Source organism: Clavelina lepadiformis, chromosome 2 (genome assembly GCF_947623445.1).
Source record: "Clavelina lepadiformis chromosome 2, kaClaLepa1.1, whole genome shotgun sequence".
Taxonomy (NCBI): domain Eukaryota; kingdom Metazoa; phylum Chordata; class Ascidiacea; order Aplousobranchia; family Clavelinidae; genus Clavelina; species Clavelina lepadiformis.
In genome coordinates this window covers 13,137,835-13,154,281 of record NC_135241.1, presented here as the reverse complement: position 1 = coordinate 13,154,281, position 16,447 = coordinate 13,137,835, and the positions used below count along the sequence as shown (strand labels likewise).

At 36.4% G+C, this 16,447-nt stretch overlaps 1 protein-coding gene across 4 annotated transcripts in view; it reads left to right on the top strand.

Moving 5' to 3' along the window:
• The window catches only part of LOC143445868 (uncharacterized), a 40,696-nt gene that overhangs the window by 13,937 nt on the left and 10,312 nt on the right, over nucleotides 1–16,447 (top strand). For all 4 annotated transcript variants that reach the window (XM_076945231.1, XM_076945230.1, XM_076945233.1 and 1 more), the window contains 3 exons: nucleotides 253–348; nucleotides 3,955–4,107; nucleotides 11,556–11,640. In XM_076945231.1, coding sequence (XP_076801346.1) covers nucleotides 253–348; nucleotides 3,955–4,107; nucleotides 11,556–11,640 — 334 coding nt within the window. The remainder of the gene's footprint in view (nucleotides 1–252; nucleotides 349–3,954; nucleotides 4,108–11,555; nucleotides 11,641–16,447) is intronic.

Here is a 16,447-nt window from a genome sequence, read left to right as displayed (position 1 = left end):
TTAAAGTACAGCACGCTCGCGTTTAGTGTTTCTGATGCAGAAGTTAGAGAATTTTTCAATTTTTAAGATTACTCGAATACTCAGTTAAGGAACTCAGACTCAATCGATTTTTTTCGAATTTTAGTTCAGAAATTTTTATTTTGCAAGTTCAAGTTCAAATTCAGTAAAATAACCGAGTTTTCAGCCCTGCTTGGCCAAACCACTATATATATTCAGTATTTATACAATTTGTAGTAAACAGTTGTGATGCAGAATGCCATTACAAGACCTCATCATGAAATCTGCAAAACCAGCTTGGCCAAGCAGAAATATCCTGGCTTGTGGGGGAATTCTTTTAAGTCCAAGAAGGTAATTTCAATAATAGTATGAATTAACTGAATTTGTTTGGTATTGCTTTTTATCCCAATAAAGAGCGATGTCTCAGGATTTGTTTTTCTTTGTGATCAGTTGAAAACTTTTGTAGTACTGTCTGTGACCAAAGTTTTATCAACTGGAATTGTTAATTATTTAATTTTTCTAATATTTCCTAAATTAAACTATAAACGTAATAAGTTTACTTTTCTAAAATATATGATGACTTCTGTGATTAGAATTATTGCTGTCATAGTCATATTTAAAGGATTACTATCGCAAATTTTTTGGTTTATGGTACATTTTTTACAGAATAGAACTTAAGCGGAGCTTAATTGTTATTGTGAATCTCTATTCTTGCTTTTGGTCTTGAATCTTTGACCATATTAAATGTTTAAACTTTGTCACTAGCACTACTCAGTATTGCAGCAGTTTTCTTCTAACTCCCGTGTCCAGTGGCAAAGATTGACATTTTTGAAGTTGAGTGTACAAACAATAACCTTTATTGAGATAATTTCCAAGTTCTTCTTTATGCACACTGTGTTTTAGTATATCATAACCCCAAGGTTTTGATCTCATGTCAAAATCTAATCAAGATATCCTTGCCCGACACACGCCACATGATAATAGGTGCCAAACAGTTGCGTTGTTATTGTAATCTACCCTTTCCTAACAACCCTAATAGTCTGCTCTCTGTCAGATGCAAGCGTAAGGTGGTTCTACACATTCTCCGTGAGTGGTGAAAAGATTTTCTTTTCAATTCCTTTTGTTTTAGACCTTAGTTTGACTACTGTCAAACTTGGTTATTGCGATTGCTGGTCCATGAGACTGTTTTCAAATAAATCTGGTCTGCTAGGCAAAAATGGTTGTGAACCGCTGATCCAGATAACATAACCTTGGCATAAGTCCATTGTTTTACATAACTTATTTTAATTTCAAAACATACTGCATAATTTTATGGCAGAATCGTCATGTTAGGTTAAAATTCTCGTTAGCTGACAATAAAATCAAAGAAATAAATGGCGCGTGAAGAAAAAAGACAAATCTAAGCATGAATGGGCTATTTGTTCGTACGTATTAAGTTGTTTACTGGCAATGAATAAGTAACAGGTAACTAACTTCACGCTGATAATTTAGAAGGTTATTTTAGGAAACAGTATTTCTGTAGCAACAACTTACCAGAGTTTTTACGATCATCCTGTAATTTCTATGGACAATTGATTAATGTAATTAATTCTATGCTCCAGTGCACATAGCACAAGCCAGCTTTTGGTGTGAGACCAATTGACAAGATCATTCGACACAGGCAGAGTTGGAGTGCGGTTCTCATAACTCCCCTGTTCGTTCCTACCTTAAGTTACCTGATGTTTTACGTAGACATTACATTATATTACAATTCCTAGCATTTTTTGCAATTAGCAAGTATGCTGTGAAAATTAAATGTTTAAGTTGCTAAGACATTTTTTATGCAAACCTTTGGGCACCAAGATCAGGGTGCGACATGGCCCAGTTCACAGTCGAAGAGTGGTACAAATCTTGAAAAAAAAGTAAATTTCTTCAAAATACGTTAATTATTTCCATCTATCTGAGCTATGTTCCAAACATATTACATAAAACAGAAACATTAATAGGGGATTTTTTATGTACTGTACAACGTACACAATTTTCCATGCAATATAAACCTATTTCTACAATCTATTTAATTGTACTGGTTTTATTTGATAAGTTTGTATGAAAATTCCTTTAGCTTTATGGCGCACAATTTTAAACTTTTTTTAGCTGGGTTAGAACTTTTGCCCTTAATTCAGGTACTACAAACACAGGTGTCTTGCAAAAAACGTTCACTTTCAGAAATTCGACCCACTTTAAAACAAATCAAAAGCACTAGTTTTGATTCTCACTACCAAGCATTCACCATTGAGCACATTGTATTTCCTTTGTCATGTTTTTTCACTTCTTTTCTCTCTTAACTATTCGGCATGTGTCATGTGCAAGTCGCTCTTCTTCAGTGTGAGGGTTATTTGTGGTCATTATGTTGATTGATTATAACTATCTGAAGGGAAATTTTTCAATTCTATAGAGTGGTTATTATTGCTGGCGACAGACATTTTAATACACACTATTTCATAATGTGATTGCTTTACTGGTTGGTCACATTCAAATTTGGTAGAAATTTTTTTGTGTTGTAAGCTGCTCAACTCAACTTCGATAATAACCTAAGAAAATCACGGTTTTAATTCCTAAGACTTGAGCCTAGATATGAAATAAATAAGTGAATAAATAGCACAAAATAACTACACAAGACACATATTGACGCGAAATAACCACACGGGACACACATAAAAGAGTATCACCACAATCCTCTCTGCTTAATAAAAATTTTACTACGTTTTTGCTATTAAACGGGGTTGAAGTAATAACACACTGGCAGCATATACGAAGTAGAGTCACGTTACTACTAAACCCTTAATGATTTATCAATTAAAAGTACATGGAATCTCCATAACGATCAGTACGTTGCCTGTCTCTTTGTGATTTTCATGGGAGTGGAGACACATTTACCTCGCTAGCACTCTTTGCTAACTCTGTTATAATTGCAGTATCATCAGCGTCAGTGTTTGTCTGTTCACCTGCATCATGTACAAGTACATGATCATGCATCTTTTACTTGTATCTGAGTTCTCTGGTTCTTGTGCGGGTGTGTGAGGCACAGTGGTTTTGCTTCTGTCAGGAAAACAAACCAGTTTGCAAGTAACAGTTCACCATTTCAACTCGCATAAAGGTTTTTTTTGTTATGAACAAACTTAACCAACCATACAGGTACTGGATTGATAAGCCAGGTCAGTAACGACTTCCCCATCATGGAGTGCCTAGGAAATGGTAGAAAGCACTCGTGTAGCATCATACCGGTGATAGTGCACAGCAATATCCTAACCATGTAAAGTACATCAGGCAAGATATCGTCCCGATGGAATACATGAACTTTTTGGGCTTATATCATCAAAGAGATGGTCTTCCAAATATTCGCAACACCACCAACCTGCCCCAACATGTAAAAAACAAGTGAATGTTGACAGGAGGCGTATTTTCACATATAAGCCAAAATGCTTGGAGAACATTTCAGTAACAAAAGAGGTGTATTTATTAATTAAATATACCAGCTACAAAGCACTTTGCTGGAATTAGGCTTTGGGTCAGAATTTTTGGTTTCCAAGCGATACTGCCTGGTGTAGATCAGGGAATAGAAAGGGTGGCAGCCTACATATCTCTTCTGGAAATTCCTAAATGTTATCATTATATGCTCCTGTGTAACAATTATATCTGTAGGTTGACTGATTGATTCCTGCAATTAGAAAGAACTTTTAATGTTACCTTTGTTTCATCTCGAATATTTTTTAACGTAAATGATATTGCAAAGTTGTAATATAATTTCACTTTTATTATGCACTTAACTTCAATGTGACAAGTTTTTAATTAGATTCTACTTTTGGCAATTTGATATTGTCATACGTTTGCAACATGTATAATACCTCTAATATAAATATATTTTTACTGCACAGTGGCTTTTTAAAAATTCTTATCAAATACGAAAATCATTTTTAGGTTCCTAGTTTCAAGCTATTTCTTAGAAGTGGATTTTTTCCTGGAAGGAATCCTTCAACTGGTACAAGTGGTTGTGCATTACAAGGAATTTTAATCAGTTCTAATAATTTGCCAAATTGTTCTTCACTACATAAAGAATTGACATCAAAAAAGGTATATACAGCATACCATGTATGTAATGATTGTAATGTTACACAGTGGAAGCTCATTAAATAAATTGAAAAGACTGAAAACCACACCAAGTTGTCTGAAGTTGATAAATGAGCGGAAAAGTGTAAGCAGGAGACGAAAGACACATTGGCGATATTCAGCTGTGACACAATTGTAATCTTGAACAAACGTTCATCATGTTTGGAGACTTGTAAATTTTTTTATTTTGTCATAATTTGTGGTAATAGTTCGAGAGCTTGTTTTGAAAAATGTCATGTCATTAAGTTCCAAAGGTTTGCTGGTTTAATTTGATTAATTGCAGCTCAATTAAGAAATGTCCGTTTGTCAGCGGCATCACTGCAGTTTTGTATTGACGTGACGTCACGCCAGTTTACCCCAAAATTGGCACTTAAGATTAAGCTTCTCTGCAGTCAAGTCTAGCTTCATAGATTAAGCTACCAGGATGAAACTTCTTCCGAATCAATGGTCTGGAAGGGCTTCGTTTTCATATTAATTGTTTCATGTGTTCTATCTTTGCCTTTGTCAATTATGCATTTTCTTCGTCCTAGAGACTAATGCTGTTTGTATTGTGACAAACTGTTTGATATTTTTTTGAGCTTTGAGGTTGTATTCATTTACTTAGTTATTCCATTATTTAGTACAATTTAAGAAGCATATTTTGTGGGCTAACACAATAAAATATCAAGCCAATTGTGCTGAAACCTACCAAGATAGAAGTCAGCATCAATTGTGAAACAGCCAGGAAACTATTGAAACATAGGAAGAGAAAGTTTGATAATTTCTTATCTGAACTTGTAGAAGAACAAACTTCTACTTTTTGCTCATCAACAAGCTGCAACTTTTAACAAACTTTGTATTCGTAAAGATATTTGAATTCATAGAAGACTGCGAAACATTTGACTCCACTATTGAAACCTTGGAAAATCCACTTGTCAAAAAACCAAACGAAATCTTTGCTCGCCACCTATTGGCAACAAGAAAGCAACAACTAAGGGAGTCCAATAATTTATAAGAAGAGAAATCAGAAAACTTGATTATATGGCTGTCATGTTTGTTTATTTGCCCCAATTGTCTGGTAGGCAGTCAAGCCTAGAACAACCCAAAAGGTCACACCACAGGACTTGTGGTTGGCGGTCATTAGGGTTGTTCAGAATTTAGAAAAGTTAAAAAACTTTTGCACTTGATGGTTTTCCCATGCTTTTGACCAAGCAATAGGTTCTATAAAAAATTTTGTGAAAAATTATTCTTATTGGTTGCTCATTGCCCTTTAAGATTTCATACAAAATTTGGTCAAACGGATATTCCTTTAACATATATTGAATGAAGTAAATACAGTTTAGTTATGGTTTAACACAAATTTTCCACTTAAAAAAGTTTTGAACACAATATTTGTATACTACACAATTTTGAATACTGCTTGTCATAACCATTAATTGAACTTTTCAGAAGTTGTTCCAAATAGTTACAAGAATTACAACAAATGTAGCACACTTCATATTTTATTAATTGCTAACATGATGCAGACCAAACACTGGTCCTTCCTTAGTGTATAAGCTACTAAATACACTACATGCAATATATAAAAGTCACAGTAAAACAAGGAAAACATGTCATCCGAGGGAATCTTGATAAGATAGTGGTAAATTTACGTTAAACCGTAGTTTAACTGTATTTACTTCATTTGATCTATGTTAGCGGAATCCCTACTTGACCAATTTTGATTTAAAAACTTTAATGGCGTTGAGCAACCAAAAATAATTACTTTTTTGACAAAATTTTTTATGGAACCTGTTTTTTGGTCAAAAGCATGGGAAATACCACCAAGTGCAGAAGTTTTCAAACATTTCCAAATTCTGATCAACCCTAGCGGTCATCAACATCACATGAAACACGATTACACAACAGAAACATTCAGTGCACAATGCACTTAATCCCCTTTATTAAGATCCAGCTTATAGTACTTTTCAAAAATCAAGACATGCATAAATCACAATAAAAGTAAGTAACTACGGAAATACACACTATATCCCTCGTGGTAAACTCCTACTTAATTAAAGAGGCAGAATTTACATTTTCTACTCTTCAAAAGAAATGACATTTCAAACGTATTACGAGATAATTTGAATATAATAGAACTTGAGTCTTAACATATTACTGCAATGCAACTCAATGTTTTAGGCATTATATTCTACTACACAAAAGCGTTGATAGCAAAAGCTTAAAGGCAAGTTCAGGTGGTACCACTTTTTGCCTAACCGTGTATAATACAGTTGAGAATTGTTCGATCCAGGAGCTTCCTTGATTCATAAAGTGACCTATAAACTCATAATGATTAAGGCAATGCCATTTTTTTCCGAAAGTCATTAGACAAGGACGTTTTCAACAGAAATAACTCATATTTGCAACTGCATAACAAAAAAATTATTTCAGTGAAAATGGATTAAGAAAAGTGCAGGATTGCTTCACTGAGCACAAAAGTACTTTTCGTAAAATGGCTGTATCTCGGAAACCATTGAATCCATTTCAACTAAATTGAACTCGTTTTTCATGAAAATCTGAGGTAGTGGGTATCAAATGTCTAAAATGTTGGTTGTTAAACATGGAATGACCGATAGCAGAATTTTCTTTGTTTCCTTAAAAGTATTTAGTGAAATTACAATGCAGCACCTTGTTGCCAACATAAGCAGCTATGACGCTTTGTCTGGTAAACAATTTAACCGCATTTCTGCTGAGGCATTGTTCATATTAAAGCGATCGTTTTGAAACGTGTTTAACTTATCAACTACGCGAAACATCTCAAAGTGTCAATGGTAAACCATAACATTCATCTTGTTGTTTTCGAATAAAGGTATTGATGTCAAATTGTATTGTTGCAATGACTTTCATCAGTATTGAAAATGTAATAAAAACTAACCTAAGCAGTAGGCTACGAATTTAACGACATTAATAACGGAAGTTAAATGTCCACCAAAAAAGCATCTCACTTTTCGGTTTGTCAACAGTCATGATTTTCAAAAAGAAGTCAACAATATTTTTTCTGGTTTTTGGTCAGATGTATAAGCTCCTCTCGTTTTTTGCCCCAAAATTTTCATCAAAAGAGGAGGCTTGTATGCCGGCATATACGGTAATTGGCTTACCATGTCTAGAAATCGTCTAACTGCTTTTTAATTCTTTGGGAGGACTCAAGATTTGAAATGGCAGGGACTTTTTCTTGGCCGGCAAGTAATTTGTACCTTATGGCACACTGTACTTGTTCTTGTCGAGCTTTTCAAGCCAAAATTCCACTTATCCTGACAGGTTGTGTAGATCTTAAAGTGACACATCGTACCTCGTAGTATGGCAATGCTGAGCAACGTATTCAGTTGTTTGATGTAGGTGGCCACAAACCCATGCAGGGCTGTCCTTAATATTCCATATGTGAAGGTTGTAGGCAGTCCTTCCATAGGAGGTGTAGTTTTTGTTTAGCAAAGCTCATTATCTTTGATGTAGATGAGGTGATAGCCTGGCGGTTGCTGGGCCGGCTCTAGGACAAGTTATTTGTTGGCAAAGTTGAATCTTGCCAGCTTCTAAGCAACTTAGTATTGTTATTAAAGTTTGTTATTTATAAGAACTCTGTGATCAACCAGGAAGGCTTACACGACTTTAGGCAAGTTCTTGGGATGTTGTTGTGTCCTTGTCGTTGTAGATTGAAAGGCCATGATTTGATGGACATCGATTTCACTCTCTAACAGCACCAGCCATTCGACATATACAGGGTAGCTGAATGTGGGACAGTACAAGAAGCCGCTGTGTTGGAGTTGACTTTAACTTGCCGGTTATTATGAATTAAGGACAGTATCTATGCGCTTAGTATGACAACTCTTGGCTCCAAAGTAAAGTGAAATATTTAGCGATTGAGCCGTGTGCCCAGTGTTTCGATTCAATCCTCAGCTTGTGTCAGCTGGCTTTTGAATAATATTATTTCCATCAGAAAAAAACAGAAAAAGGGCCAATTTTAGCAAATTTTCAACAACGTCAAAGCCAGCTTTTGACTTGTGCGCACACTTAGACTATTATACAGCGACACAGGTCACAAGTAAATGTTATTTATCGTAATTGCTACAATTGTTTTTTATTGTGAATAAACAATAAAACAACAAATAACTGTGTAACAAATCTTAGATTTTGGCATTGTCTGTCTTTTTGGCATTTTGGCTTAAATTGGCAAGAACTCGAGTGCCATTTTCAAACACGCCGCATGCCACATTTAGCACTTGTACCATGTGATCGACGCCACTGATCTAGTGTATATTTTTCCATCAAAATTATTTTTCCCTAATAACTCGCAACAAATTATTTGAATGTGATTAATGTATATCAACAATAGATATTAACACCCCTTGAGTATAAAGAAATAATCTTCTGTATGTAAAATAGGTAAAATTATAAATATTGTTTAAGTTTTCTCAAAATAATTTGCCAAAGCTCATTATTACAGATATACCAATGTCGGTTTTTACTGATGCTGATGTATCGCCCCATTGTTTGACCGATGTTTGTGACCTTTCATAAAAGCAACATTTAATGTGATGTGGTATTTACGCATTGTATCATGTAATATACGATTTTTAGGTTTTTCCAAACCTTAACAACTAACTTGCCACTTTTGCAGTTGTAAACCCATTTTTATATGTACATGCACAGCGTTTTGTCACGATGTTTTGGAGACCGAAACTTAAAATTCTTCTACGGTCTCTCAAAATTTTTATTTCTGCAAATACAGCAAAAAATTAGCAGTTACCGGTTAATTTCTAATAGGTTGCGTTCTTTTAACATTTCTTAACGCTTTCCTAAGCAAAACTGAATCATAACCCTGTATGTTCCACTAATAACAGTTGTTTAGGCTGACAGCTACTTTGAGTCTGTGATGTCTAATGTGTTTGGAGAAAAACTGAAAGGACACTTATATGCTCGAGCAAAAATCTAGAAAAAATTTATGTCTCGTCCGCCTAGTGATGTTCGTGCGATAAAGAGACCACGTGTGATCATTTTCAAACAACAAAATTAAAAAATTTCACAATTAATTGTTCAAGTCTGTTGAAATGTTGTTGAAAATCATTAACGTAGACATACCGGTAATTGGTTTGCTTTTGGCTGACATTCAACTTCCGTTACTAACGTCGTTGCATTCGTAGCCTATTTTTATATTTAGTTTTGTGAGGTTGTGAATACTGATGAAAGTCATTGTCAGTACACCATTTGATATCAATATCTTTATACGAAGAGAATAAGATCAATGTCACTTTGTACCATCGATGCTTTGAAGTGTCTCACATGGTTCATTTGTCTTGTTTCAAAACAATTGTTTTAATAAAAGTAATACCTCTGCATGAATGCGGTTAAATTTTTCACGAAACAGAGACTGAATGTATTAATTCATTATTTGTCACACAGTTATCTTATACACCGGTGTCTACGGAAGACATTTTTTGTTTAACACTAGAATGGCTGGAGTTGCTATAAGCCCTCAAAGTCCACTGGTGGTCATTTTGCGGGTTTGTAGCTTAAGTGTAGTCTACTTTGACTGAATACTGCCTGGCCATTTGATCAGCCATGTCATCACCACATTTGGTCTTGTTATAAAATTCCACTATCTCCGGTTTCTTTTGTCAGATGCGCCAAGTTTAACAGACTGATACAGAGAATTAAGAATACAATTGGTTTTCTTGGGCTTACACTGATACACAGTCAGAGTTGCCACATCGCCTGCCTAAATGAGCTTACTAGAATAGCATTGCTGCAAGCATTTTGCAGATGCAGGCAGCTCACGTCTAACCTTTTTCAAAGTTCCAACAAAACTGGTTTTCTTCTTTTTCAGCTCTTTTGCAAGTAAAAACGACGTGAAAAAGTTGTCAGTTGTAACATTTCTGCCTTTACACATAAATGGTTGCATGAGATTTATGACAATTTATCACTAAGCCTTTGGGTGGGTGGATGCGACTCGTCTTTGCCAGATATGGAATGGCATTTAGGATATACTTCGATTCCACATCAACAGCCAGCCAGAAATTTATGCCAAATTTGTCTGGTTTGTTTGGCATATACTGGGTGAATCTAAAACGAACTTTTGTCAGAAACAGCTGGAAAAAGGCTTAGAAAAGATAGTTTTTGTTGAGCGGTCAAAATGACCGCTAACGGCTGTTGGAGGTAAACCACCTTCTAAAATATTTCTGAAGGTAATTTCCGCTTGATACTCAGCATTAGCATTCCTGCTTTGTACTTAGGAAAATTCAAGAAATTTTGTAGTCATGCGATTTCCATAAAAAATTATATCGCATTTTCAAATTCAAAAATGACGGCATCGGCCGTTCTAGTCTTAAAGTTTAAGAAATTTTGTTTCGATACGAGTAAATGGTCTTAGTTACAAGAGCTAATAAAACATAAAAAAGCAGTTCCAGAGAAAAGTCAAAGGTTGTACAAAACATCGACTGATACATTAGCAAAAAAGAAACGATGGCGATGCATCGTTAACGTGGTTGGTATAATTGTTTTCCGATGTTTAACATCGGCATCGATACATATCTACTCATTATACTAATGTACATATTTATTTTAGAAATAATGTTTATTAATTTAAGTTGCAATGAAACCTGGTTAACTCAACTTCAGTTTACTTTAACTTAGGATAACTCAAAGTAACTTACCTGATATGGTTAAAATGCATGTAAACAAGTTGTGCAAGCTCGAAGTTTTAGTTAAAAATCTTCTGGTTAATTGCTGTCAAGTTGTGAACAGTACCAGTTATCTTAAGATTATTATTCAAAGAAAAGTATTTGTCGTGTCTTATGTTGATTACCCATGTTTTATAAACTTGTTTCTCATCAGTAAAATAATAATGACTTAATAAACACTTTAATATCTTTGGAAGCACATTTGGGACATTTATGTGACCATCATGATAGAATTCAAATGTTGATTTCTGCACTGTTGGTTACCATAGAAAAAACACATATCTTGGTAAAGTTGTTATAAATGCTATTGCTGCATAACCATTTAAATTGAATGAATGAGTATCATAAAGTTAATGCAAGCACTAGAAATCACACCAAGAAAAAGTACACACCAAGGCTCAGTTAAAACTATTTCGGGGCTTTCCTTATCTAGTGATAGTTTTTAAAGTATATGTAGCGGTTTGTGTGCATAATACCTGGCATCGCTGAGCACTTAACAATGGTTCAGATAAACCAAACGTTTTTGTTATTACTGTGACATATCATTTTGTGTTGAGTGCATTTAAAATAATTTTAAGAGTTAATTTCTAAGTAACTGTCTGTTGCATATCTACTGTAAATGGAAATGTTATTTACATTAGAAAAAAGATAAATTAGATATATATACTTAGCGTTCAGGCTTTGCTTGATACTTTTACATTTAGTTAATGTGTATGGTAGGTGAAACCAGCTAAGCTGGCCCTTGAGAATTACAAAAATGAAGAAAGAAAGATGGACGTAGAAAATACTTTCCAGAAAGTGTCAAGTAAGCTCTGGTTTCATTGGAGGTTGCCGGGTGAAATTGTATATTTGTAATTCTTTGCACATAATGTGGAACATAAGTGTGTGTATTAAGAGGCTGGTTTTAGTTTTAAGATATATATAACTTGTGGGACAACGTACTTAGAATAAAAAGAACACATGACAAGTGATAATTATTTCAGCAAGTTCCAATGACGTAACATGCACTAAATTTATGTTCTAGTAATTTCAATTGCAGGCAAGTTAAGTTCATTTTTATGACGAATTGCGCTAATCCAACACACTTTTGCAGTTAACATCTGAATGTACATCGATGGCAGAAATAGAATTTTTGGTATATTTATACTATTAATTTATCCAAATTAAGATGTGCGAGAAAGCATGGTTTAAAACGGTTTTGTGAACATATAGTTAACCAGTAGATTGGCCAATTGTAAAATAACACCCCAACAATTAGCTTACTTGTTTAAGAGAGTGAGTAACTGAAAATGAAGCTTTTGTACATTTTGTAGATATGAGCAACTATTACTAGGCCTATGATAACCTTGTTGACCAACTCAGCCATTGTTAATTTGACCAGGTAGGTCTACTCCAGGGTTGGGAAAATGTGGCTTTTTAATTATTTCCTTGTTTTCAAATATTACATTGGTCAACAGCCAATTTTAAAGGAGATGCGATTAGGTGATTCTTGAACATTGCCCTTATTTTGTTTCTAGCACATCATGTTTTCGAGATACAGTCAACCCTCGATTTAACGGACTTCGATTTAACGGACTTCGGATTTAACGGACTCAATATGCGCAGATCTATGAGTAAAAGAATGTACCAAAAGAACGGTTTTTATTGTTTTGGAATTCGCCAGGCTACTTGCATGAATGCGTGAAACGATTAGAAAGCTGTCTCTCACAACGTCACAATACCAGCGTATTGTGATCTATCAGCGTACTCTGTACTCTGTTAGCAAGAGCCTTCATTCGGTGCACCTTAGAATCAGTTAGAACCTGTTAGCAAGAGCCTTCATTCGGTGCACCTTAGAATCAGTTAGAACCTGCCTGTGTTTAGTACGGTGCATTATGTCTAAGCCAAATGAAACACGTAAACGTGTGAACTTGTCGGTGATGCAGAAACTAGAACTGATCAAAAAGCTTGAAAAAGGGGCCAGCGTTGCGAGTGTTTGCGATCAGTATGGTGTCAAAAAACAAACAGTCTCAGACATTAAGAAGAGCAAGGACAAGCTGTTGAAATACGCTACGTCTTATTGTGTTGATGCGGCGTCTTCCAAGGGTGGTAAAGTGAGCAACAGAAAACATATGAAGATGGGTAAGGAACAATCTTTGGACGCAGCAGTTATGAAGTGGTACGTTCAACAACGGTCCAGTGGAGTGAATGTGCGTGGGACAGAGTTAATCGCAGCTGCTGCTAAACTTGCTACCAGTCTTGGCTTAACCGATTTTAAGGGCAGTGATGGGTGGCTTTGGCGATTCCGGAATCGCCACGGATTATTTAACGAGGTTCTGCATGGCGAGGCTGGTGATGCAGATACGGCAAGTGTGGCCCCCTTTCGCGAAAAATTAACAAAGCTGATTAGTGACGCAGGCCTCATCCTATCTCAAGTATATAACGCAGACGAGACGGTAATTTTTTGGCGTTCTATCCCGAAGAATTCTCAAGTCCGTCAGGGTGAGGAGAAGACCAAGGGGAAGAAGACAAGCAAGGAAAGGCTGTCGGTCCTGGTCGGGTCCAATGCCACCGGTACTCACCGACTGAAGCTAGCCGTGGTGGGCAAATTGAAGAAACCACGGGCATTTAAGGGATTAAACGTCGAGCGTGACCTGCCAGTAGTTTACTACAACTCTAAGAAAGCTTGGTTTAACTCTGCAATATTCACTGATTGGTTTTTCTCGCATTTTGTGCCTGCGACTCGGAAATATCAAGAAGAAGTGCTGAAGATTTCTCCTGGTGATGTACGAGCGATTCTAATACTCGACAATGCCCCAGCGCACCCTAGTGAAGAGAAGCTTGTAAGCGCTGACGGCAAGATAAGGGTCCTTTATCTGCCCCCTAATACAACATCGGTTATACAGCCAATGGACCAGGGGGTTATTAGCGCCTTGAAGAGGCGCTACATCCGACGTTACTTGGATGAGGTCCTGGTCATTGTAGAGGACGAAACAGATGCTGAGGTCGACACCAGGGGCCAGCGGACCTTAAGCAACATAAAAAATTACAATATTCGTTCAGCCATTTATAACTTTGCAGCAGCGTGGCAAGACATTAAGGTGTCTGTCCTCGCAAATTTATGGAAGAAAATCTTAGAGGACAAAGATTCAGAGGCCAACTTTGAAGGAATAGAGGCAGGAGATTTTCTCCAAATGTTGCAGCGTGGTGGGGAGGTATCCACCTCCATCGATGATATAACAGACTGGCTGGACGAATTAGATCTGGACCCAGGGTATCAGTTCATGTCTGAGGCCCACATAGTGGCATCTGTGGTGGATGGTGGAGAAGAGGAAAACAGTGACGAGGAAGAGGCGATTGAAGTCCCCAAGGTGAAGTTGTCAACTCAACGGAGTTATATCGATGCCCTCATTGATTACTCCGCCTACAGCCAACTACCTGAGATGGCGCACCAATATGGGAAGCTCAGGATGATCAGGGAGCATATCATCAAAGAACAGCATATGGGGGGTCGCCAGACAAAAATCAACAGCTTCTTTGCCCCTAGCCGCCCTGTTCAACATGGTACTCCAGCCAACCCATCTGTGTCGTCTCCATCTCTCTTACGCATCCCACCTGCCCCTGAAAATCTGAACAATGATGCCCCATGCTGCAGTCATCGTCCCGCCATCCCTGAGGTTGATGTTCAGGAGGATGGACATGATGAGTTGATGATCATCTCTGACTCAGATTAATCTACATTTAAGTTGTGTACTGTAAATGTACCTGTGTACTGTAGTCGCGCAGGCTATACAAAATACAAACAAGGAACGCATTTCATGTGTCTTTAAACTGCTACTGTGTTGTACTGTACAGTATTTGGTTTATTAAGCGTGAGCATCTGCGCAGTATAAACATGTTTGGTACGCGTAATACATTTCTCCATCAAAGTACTGTAGTGTTTTATCGTAGGCGTGTTTTCCGAGCAAAAGCTAGAATTTGCGGTGACAGATGGTCTACGCTATAGCAGAGTACTTGACTGTACACTGTACAGTAGTGGGAGTACGGTATTTTCGATTAACGGACTTTTTCCAGCATCGGACTGCTGCTGTTCCGCATTTGTCCGTTAAATCGAGGGTTGACTGTATTTGCATTTTAAATTTTTTGTTGTTATGCTGTAATAGCCTATTATAGGGAGAATCTTTTGCCAACCTTTTGCAAAATAAGGGGTATATTGAGCAGTTAAATCCACATGTAGATAGTGCTTACACCACTGGAGCAGAAAATTTGAAATATACTGTTTCGTTTTCACAATGTTTGTTAATGGCAGATTTTAAGCAATATTGTAGTAACGTATACTGTTCAATAGATTTATTTGTGCCATATTTTGATTGACTATTCTGCCTTTGTTATGCCAAGAAAGTGCAAGAACAATCCCGATTTGTTTTGTTATATTTGTGGCAGTTTTACAATCAAAGGCAAGCAACAAAGTATCCCTTCAGATATCTAAAAGATGTACAAGTTGTACTTCGGCTGCCCAATGCGACACCAAGACAAAAAGTGGGCACTACATCAATTATGTACAGCTTGTACAACTAGTTTACACAATTGCTACACAAAGGAACGTCTTTGATGCCTTTTGCTATTCCCATGATATGGCAAGAACCAAAAGACCACATTACGGGCTGCTATTTTTGCCTTGTCAATGTAAAAGGGTTTTCTTCAAAAACTAAAAGTAAAATTGCATATCCCAACTTAGATTCAGCGAAAAGACCTTTACCACTTAATGCTTCATTTCCTGTTCCGCTTCCTTCTCATGGAGATTTAGGTCTTGAATCTGTTTCTGATGAAGTTGAAGATAGTGCTGCTGAAGAGAGTTCCACAGATCCGAGTAATTCTGCTTAGTCCGAATACGAACCAGAAGAAAGTTCAAAACCAATTCCGTTTTCCCAGAAACGTTTAAACAACCTTATAAGATATTTGTCTCTTTGCAAAGAAAAGTCAGAACTACTTGCATCAAGATTAAAAAAAAACAATTTGCTTGAGAAAGATGTAGTAATAAGTAGGGCAACCAAAAGTCAATATGGTCAATTTTTTTAACCTGCTCAGAATGCTATCAAACAAGTACAAAACAAGTTTCAGCTTTGTACGACATGTGGTATAGAAGTTATTAGGTCAAATAAAGTCAAAATGTTACGTTAGGTCAAAATACGGTCAAATTGTTTCTTTAGGTCTTCTTTTTAGGTCAAAATCTATTAAACTTGTAATTTTGTAACCATTTTGTAATATTATTCTTCCGTTTTTCTCTTTTCTTGTACCGCAAACAATTCCAGTGCCCCAAATTATACTTAGAACCAAAGCCACAAAGAGAGGGAAGGCCTTTCAGCGCGTCTGAACACTAGAAAAGCGTTTTGTCAATTTTAAATTCAGCTTTAGATTAGAAAGTTGCTGTAGACAGTGTAGAGCAGTGGTTCTTAAACTGGGGGGCGTGTAACATTCGTAAGGGGGGCGCGAGAGATGACAAGCTGTCTATTATATGAGCTATGTCTAAACATGCTTTCTTGACTTTCACTATAGGTTCATTTTTACTAAAATTTTATAGTGTGCCACGATGGCAATTGTATTTTTGAAATTTGGATTCCGAAATACGTCAA